Consider the following 12,719-nt stretch of genomic DNA (forward strand, 5'->3'; position numbering starts at 1 on the left):
TAAATAAATAAAGTCTACTATAGAAAACTCCACATCTGATTTTGATTTCAGACAATTACCACACAAGGGGGTTTATTGTAAGAAGTAATCAAAGCTTTGGACAAAGAACTACAGCATCTGACCAAATGGATCTCACTCTCTCAGGCTCATGCTTGCGCATTCACGCACGCACACACAGTACTTTAGTTAGAAAGCCAGCACGAGGGGAGAAATCATCTTTATGACGCAAAACAGAAAAACAGAGAGGGATCTATCAAGCTTGACAACAATAAAACAATTAAAGACAAACAAGTAGTGCAAATCTAGAGCAGTGAAAAGGAAAAGTGAAATCAGGCTGATACCTTCATGAATAATTTCTACATCAAATACCTTTTTAATAAAACACAGTCTGACATATAACTACTTTTTCAGATTTTTTAAAGCAATGACAGTGGTTTTTTAACCCAATAGTGGGTTAAATGTCTTGCTCAAGGACAACGGTAATGTTCATAGACCATGTTGAGTTTGAATATAAAGCCAGGGGGCCAAAATTCTAAATAAAAACCAAAACATATTCAACAAGCACCAAATGTAAAATAAAACTGCTTTTGGCAAGAAGATTTGTTATCCTTCAGTTGACTGGTATGTAGAAGCTTTACAAAAAAATTAAAGGAAATGTATTGCCTTAAGCCACCAAAATGAAAATAATATATGAGAACAAAATCATAGTGTGTGTGTGTGGTGCAGTTTTAAAGGGAGACAGAGATCTGGTTATTTTTCTTGATTCTGCGAGTGACAAAATAGCATAATAGGTTCATTAAAACTTTGTGAGGAAAAACCTGCCAAATAATACTATAAGGATGATTTTAAAAATAAAAAAAAATAAAAAGATAATGGTAATGTTCATAGACCATGTTGAGTTTGAATATAAAGCCAGGGGGGCAACATTCTAAATCAAAACCAAAAAACATTCAACAAGCACAAAACGTAAAATAAAACTGCTTTTGGCAAGAAGATTTGTTATCCTTCAGTTGACTGGTATGTAGTGGCTTTGTAAAAAATTTAAAGGAAATGTATTGCCTTAAGCCAACAAAATGAAAATAATATATGAGAACAAAATCATATTTTGTGTGGTGCAGTTTTAAAGGGAGACAGAGGTCTGGTTATTTTTGTTGATTTTGTGACAAAATAGCATAATAGGTTCATTAAAACTTTGCGAGGAAAAAACTGCCAAATAATACTATAAGGATGATTTTTTAAAAATAAAATCAAAAAATCAAAAGAAGTAATAAACCTAACAAATTATTATGTCCTGAGGACGTATTATGTGTATAACGTTTTTTGGATATAGTATTTTCCTTTGTGTTGAGTAGTATTTTTGTTACATGCTCTGTCTCTCTCCCTCACTCTGCTTGCCTTGCAGTTAATTAGCCACACATGATGCTTGTAAGGAGTATGCTGCAGAGCTAGTGCTATAAAGCTTGGAACATACTCTGCAAGAACAAAGAAATTTGTTCGTTTTCTCGAGGTGGCAAGAACAAGAACAAAGTTCGTTCTGGCCAGGACATTACATTCTTCACGTGAAAAGTAGGTGCCGAACATCTCCGTTTCGCCACATTAACCCCGCCCACTTTAAAATTCTGATCAAATCACACAATAGTTCTCGGACACCCACAAGAAAAAAAGTTCTGCTCAGACAATGTGTCGAGAACGAGCTGCGGGAACTCCCAAACCAGGGCTCCGAGAACAAAATGACGTAATTTTGTTCTCGCAGCCCTGGGAGCGAGAACTTTTTTCTCTGTTCTTGCGGAGTATGTTGCGGCCTTAAGAGAGCAGAGTGAACACTGCTTGAGAGAGGTTCACTTCTCCCCTGCCCCAGACTTGTGTGTTCCTGCAATGTGTAAAACTGGTGTGTTGACTTTTGTGTCGCAGTTAAAGGGATAGTTCACCCAAAAAGGAAATTTCTGCCATCATTTAGTCACGCTCAAGTTGTTCCAAACCTGTATTAGTTTCTTTGTTCTGCTGAACACAAAAGAAGATATTTGGAAAAATGTTTGTAACCAAGCAGATCTCGGCAGCCATTGGCTACCATAGTGGGAAAAAAATACAATGGTAGTCAATGGCTGCCGAGATCTGCTTGGTTACAAACATTCTTCCAAATATCTTCTTTTTTGCTAGCAGGTAGTGATTTTTCTTTTCTTTCTTGCATTGTATCGGTATTAAAAAGTATTGTATCTATCTTCTATTAACTCTTTTATGTTATGGGAAGCTATAGGGAGAGGGTGCCACTTTTTCTTTTGTAATACGTTTATCCCTGTTTTTGGTTAGTCAGGGAGTGGAGGGAAGCTTATGTTATTTATTTATTTTCTTTTACCTGTATAGGTCATTTAGTTCTCCTTCCAATCGTTAGATAACCTTTTGTTTGTTGTTTTGGCTAGACCCTCTCCAGAAGATAGATAGATAGATAGATAGATAGATAGATAGATAGATAGATAGATAGATAGATAGATAGATAGATAGATAGATAGATAGATAGATAGATAGATAGATAGATAGATAGATAGATAGATAGATAGATAGATAGATAGATAGATAGATAGATAGATAGATAGATAGATAGATAGATAGATAGATAGATAGATAGATAGATAGATAGATAGATAGATAGATAGATAGATAGATAGATAGATAGATATATATATAGACGTGCTCAAATTTGTTGGTACCCTTACAGCTCATTGAAATAATGCTTCATTCCTCGTGAAAAGTGATGAAATTAAAAGCTATTTTATCATGTATACCTGCATGCCTTTGGTATGTCATAGAATAAAGCAAATAAGCTGTGAAAACAGATGAATTATTGCTCATTCTACAAAGATATTCTAAAATGGCCTGGACACATTTGTTGGTACCCCTTAGAAAAGATAATAAAGAATTGGATTATAGTGATATTTTAAACTAATTAGTTTCTTTAATTAGTATCACACATGTCTCCAATCTTGTAATCAGTCATTCAGCCTATTTAAATGGAGAAAAGTAGTCACTATGCTGTTTGGTATCATTGTGTGCACCACACTGAACATGGACCAGAGAAAGCAAAAGGAGAGAGTTGCCTGAGGAGCTCAGAAAGAAAATAATAGACAAGCATGGTAAAGGTAAAGGCTACAAGACCATCTCCAAGCAGCTTGATGTTCCTGTGACAACAGTTGCAAATATTATTAAGAAGTTTAAGGTCCATGGAACTGTAGCCAACCTCCCTGGGCGCGGCCGCAAGAGGAAAATCGACCCCAGATTGAACAGAAGGATAGTGCGAATGGTAGAAAAAGAACCAAGGATAACTGCCAAAGAGATACAAGCTGAACTCCAAGGTGAAGGTACGTCAGTTTCTGATCGCACCATCCGTCGCTTTTTGAGCGAAAGTGGGCTCCATGGAAGAAGACCCAGGAGGACTCCACTTTTGACAGAAAAACATAAAAAAGCCAGACTGGATTTTGCTAAAATGCATATTGACAAGCCACAATCCTTCTGGGAGAATGTCCTTTGGACAGATGAGTCAAAACTGGAGCTTTTTGGCAAGTCACATCAGCTCTATGTTCACAGACGAAAAAATGAAGCTTTCAAAGAAAAGAACACCATACCTACAGTGAAACATGGAGGAGGCTCGGTTATGTTTTGGGGCTGCTTTGCTGCGCCTGGCACAGGGTGCCTTGAATCTGTGCAGGGCACAATGAAATCAAGACTATCAAGGCATTCTGGAGCGAAACGTACTGCCCAGTGTCAGAAAGCTGTCTCAGTCGCAGGTCATGGGTCCTCCAACAAGATAATGACCCAAAACACACAGCTAAAAGCACCCAAGAATGGATAAGAACAAAACATTGGACTATTCTGAAGTGGCCTTCTATGAGTCCTGATCTGAATCCTATCGAACATCTGTGGAAAGAACTGTAACTTGCAGTCTGGAGAAGGCACCCATCCAACCTGAGACAGCTGGAGCAGTTTGCTCAGGAAGAGTGGGCCAAACTACCTGTTAACAGGTGCAGAAGTCTCATTGAGAGCTACAGAAAACGTGTGATTGCAGTGATTGCCTCTAAAGGTTGTGCAAAAAAATATTAGGTTAGCGGTCCCATCATTTTTGTCCATGCCATTTTCATTTGTTTTATTATTTACAATATTATGTTGAATAAAAAAATCAAAAGCAAAGTCTGATTTCTATTAAATATGGAATAAACAATGGTGGATGCCAATTACTTTTGTCAGTTTCAAGTTATTTCAGAGAAAATTGTGCATTCTTCGTTTTTTGTGGAGGGGTACCAACAAATTTGAGCACGTCTGTATATTAGGGCTGTCACTTTTGTAAAAAAATCCTGTTCGATTTGAATTGATTCTAAAATCGATTTTAAATGACGTTTTCATTTTCAACGCTAAATATAGCCTACGCCAATCCACGGACAACTAACGGGCATTAGGCTGAAAGTAAAGAGGGCGCTTGAGACACACAAGTCAGCAATATTTCTGATGATTTATTTTGTGCACAATGACTGAATGTGAAGTTCGTGTGGATAATAATTTAACGTAATTCAACCGTTCAAAATGAAACTTTGAATGAACTTAGCTTGCGAACAGGCCATGTGTTTTTTTTTTTTAATTGAACGTAACCGACACTTAGGCTATGCGGGCGTTACTGATGAAACGTGCAAATAAGGCTCTATTACAAATTATTGGACAGGAAAACAAGTCTATCAACATTTTCGGGGTCCAGAGCAGAGCGTTTTTTATTCACTATATGCCCAGCTGTTGAGAAGACGCGCTCCGACCGCACTAATGTTCCAGGGACACTCAGGTACTTCATTGCCAGCTGCGCAAGGTGGGGGTATTTCAAACTGCCAATCTTCCACCACAAAAGCGGGTCGCTGTCAGCTGGCAAAGGTGGTTCCTTTTCATAAATCAAATTTCGTTTTATTTAAATTGTTTCTTAATTTTAATCAATTGTTTTATCGACTAATATTGCATTGATTTAATAAATAATAAGAAAATATTGCATGCAATGACATGGAGACGCTGGCTCCGCGTGAACAACGGCTTAAATGAATAACTACCCTACTAGGAAAAAAGCTTTAGTTGGGGCAGCCCTATAGCCATTTATTTCAGATAGACCTATAATTCCAGATATAACAAATTCCAGCATGTCACAAAGGGCATTTAGGGTTGAGCGAGCGGCGCTGAGAGGAATGAGAAAGCTGCTCTCCATTCTGGAGGAAATAGCGCTCATTCTTTTCTACGCACACAGCATTGTCACAATATGACCTCATGCAAGTTTTAAAAACATATTTCAACATATTAATAATACCTGTTAATAACTTTATTTGTTTAATTCGTTCAAAAATAATAGTGTACATATTTGGTTAAAATCGATTCCCTATTTTCGTTTACGAAACTTGTGTTGGTTGGTCCGATCGATTGTGCAATTGATTTTCGAACGTAAAGTGACAGCCCTAATATATATATATATATAAATAAAGGGCTACTTTTTACTCCTACTTTGAGTAGTTTTTAGGACAGGTACTTTTACTCTAATAGCACTAACTTTTTTGACAATTAACAGTACTTTTACTTTAGTATGCTTTTTAAGTACACTTTCCACCACAGGTAATATGTGCCTAGTTTTACCTTCTTTGCTATTGACATATCCGACCGAACTACAAACATTCCAGCGATGTATGTGAAAAAGGGATGTGCGCTCAAGAAGCTTACGGGTTTCCACTTTGCATTTCTCTTATAAGCTCGCACACAGCAGCTATATAAATATTTAATTTGTTTAACATTCTATACATTTGATACATTTACTTCATAAACATCTTTCTCTGATATCTCCAGTTTGCTCTGTTGTCTGTGTTTCTTTGTCACAAGCACTGTACTGTACACAATGCATGGTATTGGTTGTTGGTATTGGAGCATTTTTATTAGTACAAGTACACGAGTATATATTCTTCAATATAACAAAAATGCTGCAATATGCAGTTTTTTGGCTGGCAACAAACATTAAACTTTTAGGTATCACCATTCCTACCCACTTACCAGGACATCCTAGAGATGAAGCAGCCAAAAAACTGCTGGGCCAGAGCTTGAGCCAGAAAGCGCCTGGTCATCGGAGTCTGATCTATGATCATACCACTGTGCAGAAGGTTGGTACTGAGAGAAACAAACACCACAGACACAAAATCAAACAGTGTATGTATATCACATTGTAGCTTCTGTTAACAAAACCTTTGAAATTCATCTCAAAAAAGGAAAAACTACAAAATTACATATATCAGGGCTAATGCCGGGTTTTTCCTGCATTTAAAACATTTTGTCCCTCCAAAGATTTATGTAATAATTTAATGTGATTATACTTGCCGTTCTGCAGTACCAGGGTATATACAGAACTTCTTAAGTTGAATTTAATACCTTTTACTACCTTTTTTAATACCTTAAAAATATTTTTTAATACCAGCGCGACTTCAAGCTGCAACTATAGTAGCGTAAATGAAATATCTTTCCAAATGGAATAACATATTGCATCACAATGTAACGAGGTCATTATAACTTAACATCAACTGCCCACAGAGATGAGAATAGAAATAAAGACAGAAGAGGAAGGAGACATCTTCTTCATAGTTCGTGCAGTGTACAGAGGGAAACGAGAGCAATTTTCACGGCGCAATATAGATTTTTTTTTCTTTTTCGTTATAAATCATGAAGGCGAGTCAGTGGATATCACACAAAAACGCAATGTGTGCGAGAGTCGGTGAAGTCTCAAACCTAGTCAATTATTCACTACAGAAAGTGAAAGTAAAATCTGACAAGCTTTCGGCGCATATTCTCACAGAGACAAGAGATATCTCGTTATTTATATAAATCTGCTTTAACATATGCTGATAACGTATAGCCTATAACTGTCTGAATTTATATTCTTAATATTTCTCTTGTGGCCCATATTGTGAAACTAATTAGAAGAGAAGTATAGGCCCATTTCGTGTTAAACAAGTTGTTTTTGAAATAAAGCTGCTCTTACTTTCTGATAACACTGATATTATTGTAGTGTTCTGACATATTATAGACTGATAATCATTTTAATTATAGGCCTATAATTCCTTGTTTAATTGGGCAAAATGTATTTAAATAATGAGGAGTAAGCTAATCTATCTATTCTTTTATTATGCAGCGTCAGTTATGCATTGATGAATTATGAAATTATCATGGGGCAAATTAAATGTAATATCAATTTAATAATAAAAGTAGGCCTACCCTAATAATAATAATAATCATTTATATACATAAATTGTAAATGCTAAATCCTCTTGATATCGATAGCTGATGCATTTGATAGGCTATCTCTCTGTTATAGGTTTTTCGCACATATTTCACTCGTATAGTGAGCAGACAAGTCACGCTCGACGATCCGAGCCATGGTGTGATCACATAAACCGTGAGCTTTGGCTTTACATTGCATGCGATCTACTCGTACAGTGTGAGTAGATAACCTTGCTGAAATCGCACAGTGTATGCCCAGCTTTAAGCAACTTGCATATATCGAAACAGCTCTTCAATGCCATCGCTCAAATATAAAGAGTGGTGTTTAGTTGCAAGGTCTAAACACCACAGCACCTGATAGGGCATAGCGTCTGCTGTCTGACGTCGGTCACGCACCTGTTGATGATGCTGCTAGGACTAACGTTAGGCCACTGCTGACTGCAGTGGTTTGAATCGGGAGAGCAGTCGGGGTTGAGGGCAAAGCAGTGGAGGTTGAGGTCGTTGATGCATCCGTAGCGCAGAACATTGATATGGGAAGCTGCTCGCTACGTCCGCGCATCCTAGCTTGGAGGCTGCTATTTGATTACATATGCGATTTGACGCCATTCACCCCCACCCAGGTTATATTAATTGTCTTCTTGCAAACGTGGCAATAAGCCTCGCGGCTGTTGCAAACTACTGGCCTAAGCCAGTCTTTAAATCGTGAGTCCTCCAGCCAGAGGTCCGAAAACTTGCATTTCCCCATGTTTTACTTACTGAATGGAAGTGAGCTTGCGTACATGCTTGGCAGCAAGCCAGCCGGGTACCCAGTTTGTTTCAGCGCGCGCGCGAATGAACACCACCTCACATGATATTGCGCAGGTCCTACTCTCAACATATAAATAAATCCACGCGAATTTAAGAAAAAAAAAAGGCCTGTGCTTAACACAAATTGAAAATGTATCTAAAAAAAAATTGGGCTCGAAAATTTAATACCTCGTCAGATGACGTTTACTACTTTTTACTACTTTTTAATGCCCTTAATTTTGACTAATTTCATTTACTACCTTTTACAACCCCGCGGACACCCTGAGTACCTGTACACGCTAATAGCCGGTACTGCATTTACAATGTGTTTTTGCAGCATTGAGCTTTGTAGCCAATCGCAGACATATCTGTTGAGTGTGTGAACGCAATGGCCAATCAGAATAAGTGTTTAAGTTAGTCAGAAGCCGCTCAAAAATGGCAGAGTTTTTGTGCGAGCTCTGCATGCTTGTGAATCCTTTTATTATAATACTATCTTTATATAGTATATATGAAAGGATTCACACGCGTGCAGAGCTCGCACAAAAACTCAGCCTTTTTGAGCAGTGTTAAGCTTTTAAACAATGTCAATAAGATATTCAGTGCACAGCATAGACAGTTTAATTGATTATAACGGGAGTTTTCACAAGAGTTCAGCTTTGCGTACCTAGCGTTGAACTATAATAATTAGCTGCTTCAGTGATTATAATGGCAGTGATCTTTGCTTGCTTCCTGTAATCTATATAATATATATGATAGTGATTTTTCTTTTTATTTCATAAATAAATAGGAAAAGTTAATATTAAAAACTGTTTCTTTGAATTTTTTTTGGATTTGTCATCAGTACCGGGCTTGCAATTCACATGGATAGGGTAGTTTGTACTTTGTGTGTGGATGACCATGTTTGTCCGCCACCACCAAAGACCATTTTTGACTAGTAATGTCATTATAAACATACCTGAAAATACTCATTGATGCATATGATGAGATCTGCACATAAGCCTCATCCACAAAGACGGTCTTAAAGCATGCATATGGGTAGCGACAGGTGAGGATCTCCTCATAGAACTCAAAAATCTCATGCAGGTAGGACATGGTGTGCTTCAGGAGGGGCAGTAGCTGAGGCAAGCAAAAATGAGTCACCTGTGAAACACAATATATTTGATTTATAATAATTTAGTGAATAAAGCAAGCAACAATAATTACATTGAAAAATATTTACAGTAAATGTGAAAAAAGTTGATTACAAATAACATAAGCATTATATAAGTACGTATTCCACAATTATCTAAATCTGGATGATCTAATGTATCTAACATGTGACACCTACAGTTAGGATGTTAAACATTATGGCAGCCTGTATCACATATTTATAAAAAAATTAATTGTTCTCAAACTTATCTGGTGAAATGTTGTAATCCTCTGCCCACAAAAATCTTTAAAATTACCGTAGTCAAAATAAAGTAAATCTGCGCAGGCAGTGATAGAGTTCTGTGTAGTGGCATTTATTATGAATTAAATAATGTATTAACCATCATTCCAATTTTATTTTGATTAATTGTGCAGCCCTAGACCTAAGGATGGAAAAGTTTGGACAAAAAAAAAAACAATACCTACATGTACAGCTACATTAAATGTAATTTGAGTTAATACTTTTTAATAACCTTAATTAACAACAAATTGATTAAATACACTTTAATATTTTTTAATGACCTGTGCCATGCACCCTGCTAGTCACATTTTCTTTATTTATCCAATGTATACATGTATGATCCAAATTTCTAAACTATGGACTCAAACTGATTAGATAGATCGATAGACAGACAGACAGACAGACAGATAGATAGATTTCCTCACACACACCTCATGCATGTAGGGGTCCACCAGAATCTCGAAGGGCCCCACAGCCAGGGAAATGTTAGGGGCCGCAGTGGGAATGGGCAGCATGTAGTGGAAGATCTTCTTGCGCATATCATGGGTGTAGACCGTCTCCACTAGGTCCCCACAGGAGACTGCGACCATGGAGGCATCCACTGTGAACTCCAGCTTCCATGTGCATAGCTCAGAGTATGAGTCTACACATGGAAACCAGAACCTAGTGGAGAAGATTAGGAAATATATAATAATCAGTAGTACACTCAGACAGGTTAGTGTGTTTATGTATATGGGGTGTGCAATATATATTGTCTGCGTGATGTAGCGTGTGCGCATTTAGAGTATATGCTTTCACTGCGCAATTTAGTATATTAAAATGCTAAATTCAATATATGGAAGAAAAAAAAAAAAAAAAAAAAAAAAAAAAATTACCAAAAATGTATGTTAAGAAACGTTTTGGGAATCGGATCGTTACTCCTAGAATCGGAATCGGATCGAATCGTTAAGTGCCTTAAGATTCCCACCCCTAGTTTTTATAAGCACTAAGTTCCCGTACGAACTGAGCGGACCAATTATCTGCGCAATATCACTGAAGTCCGGTTTATTTAAATGTGCATGAGTGGTGCGCAAATCACATCACCGTACTCTGCATGCATTCACCAGTGCCCTCCAAAATTGAGCGAGCCATTCCTATCAAGACGCTGATGATAAAAAGTGCAATCCATTTGAAATCTATAGAGAATTTACCACTTTAAAACGCTATAGAGAAAGTCAAGCATGATCTAAAACAGCCTCATAAACTAAATAGACTGTTGAAAAAAGGAGAACATCATCCTGCACCAACATATATTAGAAAGCTTTTTTTTAAACTACTTGTTGAGAATTCTCATGGGATCACATGATGTAGCCAGTCAAGGAAGGAGCCAGGTCTCCTCAGGTGCACCAAATGATTATAAGCTGCCTTTGGTTAGGTCCGTTTGTGTGTGCAACATGCAGCTGAAGCAAATTGTCATTTTCCCTCTCTCCTAAATGAGAGCTTTTTGTAGAGTTGGTGTGTTCCTGACATTGTAAGCTTATTCCTTTTTGAATTGTTTCATAATGTTATTTCTTGAGGTTATGTTTGTTTGGGTTTAATTCTGAAATGTTTTATGTGATTTATTATTCTTTTGTTTCAGTGTTCTAACTATTTTGATGTTTGAACTGTTTAGTGTTGGATTATATGATTACTAATTCATTAGTTGAATTTCCATAGTGTTAATTAGGGGTTCAAGTCTGAAAGGCTGAAACTCTATTGTAATTGTTAATTTTCCCATGATGCATCATTCTCCATCTAAAACTGATCGGGCAGACCAAACCGTAAGTCGTAGAGACATGAAACTTTCAGGGCTGGTAGTACTCACAACGACTACCAGCGTCACAGAGGCACGCCCCGATCGGCCTGATGGGGGGCGCTACAGCGAGCAATAGCTCATAACTCCTAAACCGTTAGGTGTGGGCTCAAGTGTCTTAAATCCTTGGAATCCTTGGCTCAAGACGGACAAAGTGCATGCCTCGGATTGGCTCGTCACCCAGGGAAAATTTTTGGGTATTTTGGCTTTTTCCAAAAACCTACTTTTGCGAACTAGTCCTAGGTTTTTGGCCCGACTGGAACCAAACCAGTGCAGCAAGATTCTCTGGAGTCTGAATGTCAAAATTAATTAAAAAAAAAGTGCAAATTTGGGTTCACAGTCCCTAAGGGCCGCCAAAACATTTGAGGTGGGAGGAGCCACTTTTACTACATTGGCCATAACTCGTCAACGGAACGAGATATTTTCACCAGACTCAGCACGCCTATGTAAGAGCTCATTCTGTGGCCGCGTGAAAAAGGATGCAGTGACTGGCCACTTGGTAGCGCTATAAAGGTTAAAAAGGTGTCAAAATGATGTATTTCAATGGAAAATCCCATTATATGGCTGAAAGCGGCCCTCTTCCGGCCTGATTTGCATACAACTTCACCAAATCGGGCATGCACATGCGTCACGTGATCCCAAAGAAGCTTGCAAACTTTTATGGCCTTTGGGCTATTAATGGTGGTTTAACTCTTATAAAAGGTGAAAAATGCTCTATATTATCCTATGCAAAATGACCATTAAATGACTGAAAAAGGATCTGCTCTGCGCAAAACTTCACCAAATTAGCTGAGCATGTGCGCCATATTATTCTAAAGAAGCGTGCAAACTTTTGTGGAGATCGGGCCACCAGTAGAGGTACTACAGTTTAAAAGGTTTTTTTTTTAAAAACACTGCATTTCCATGATAAATGAGCTGAAAATGCGAAAATCAACCTTTTCCCCCTCCGATGCTCATGTCAAAAGGCTTGATAAAGTTTTTGTAACCAGCAGTTCAAAAATCAAGCTCTGAGACCCTATACTTTATTTTTTTAAAGGCTTTTTTAGGCCCTTTTTATGCCTATTTTATTAGGGGTTCAAGCCTAGGTCAAGTGTCTTATATCCTTGGCTCAAGATGGACAAAATGCATGCCTCGGATTGGCTCGTCCTTCAGGTGCCAATTTCGAGAAATTTTTTTTAAAAAAATTTTTAAACCTACTTTTGCCAACTACTCCCAAATTTTTTCCCTGATTGGAACCTAACTACTGTAGAAATGTTCTTTGGAGAGAGACTATTAATAATTATGAAAATTTCAATTTTTCGATTCATGGTCGCTAAGGGGAATGAAAATGTTCAATGTGTCGTGGGCCACTTTTAATAAAATGACTATAACTTGTGAACAGAACAAGATATTTTCGCAAAA

The 12,719-nt window shown here is 37.5% G+C and overlaps 1 protein-coding gene across 1 annotated transcript in view; it reads right to left on the reverse strand.

The window, feature by feature from the left end:
* The window catches only part of taf2 (TAF2 RNA polymerase II, TATA box binding protein (TBP)-associated factor), an 85,733-nt gene that overhangs the window by 59,108 nt on the left and 13,906 nt on the right, over positions 1-12,719 (reverse strand). Inside the window, exons 6-8 of the mRNA XM_079837428.1 lie at positions 9,919-10,150; positions 9,014-9,198; positions 6,055-6,168 (exon numbers count right to left, since the gene is read on the reverse strand). Of these exons, the coding sequence (XP_079693554.1) occupies positions 6,055-6,168; positions 9,014-9,198; positions 9,919-10,150 (531 nt within the window). The remainder of the gene's footprint in view (positions 1-6,054; positions 6,169-9,013; positions 9,199-9,918; positions 10,151-12,719) is intronic.

This window comes from Gobio gobio (assembly GCF_949357685.1).
Source record: "Gobio gobio genome assembly, chromosome: 15".
NCBI lineage: Eukaryota > Metazoa > Chordata > Actinopteri > Cypriniformes > Gobionidae > Gobio > Gobio gobio.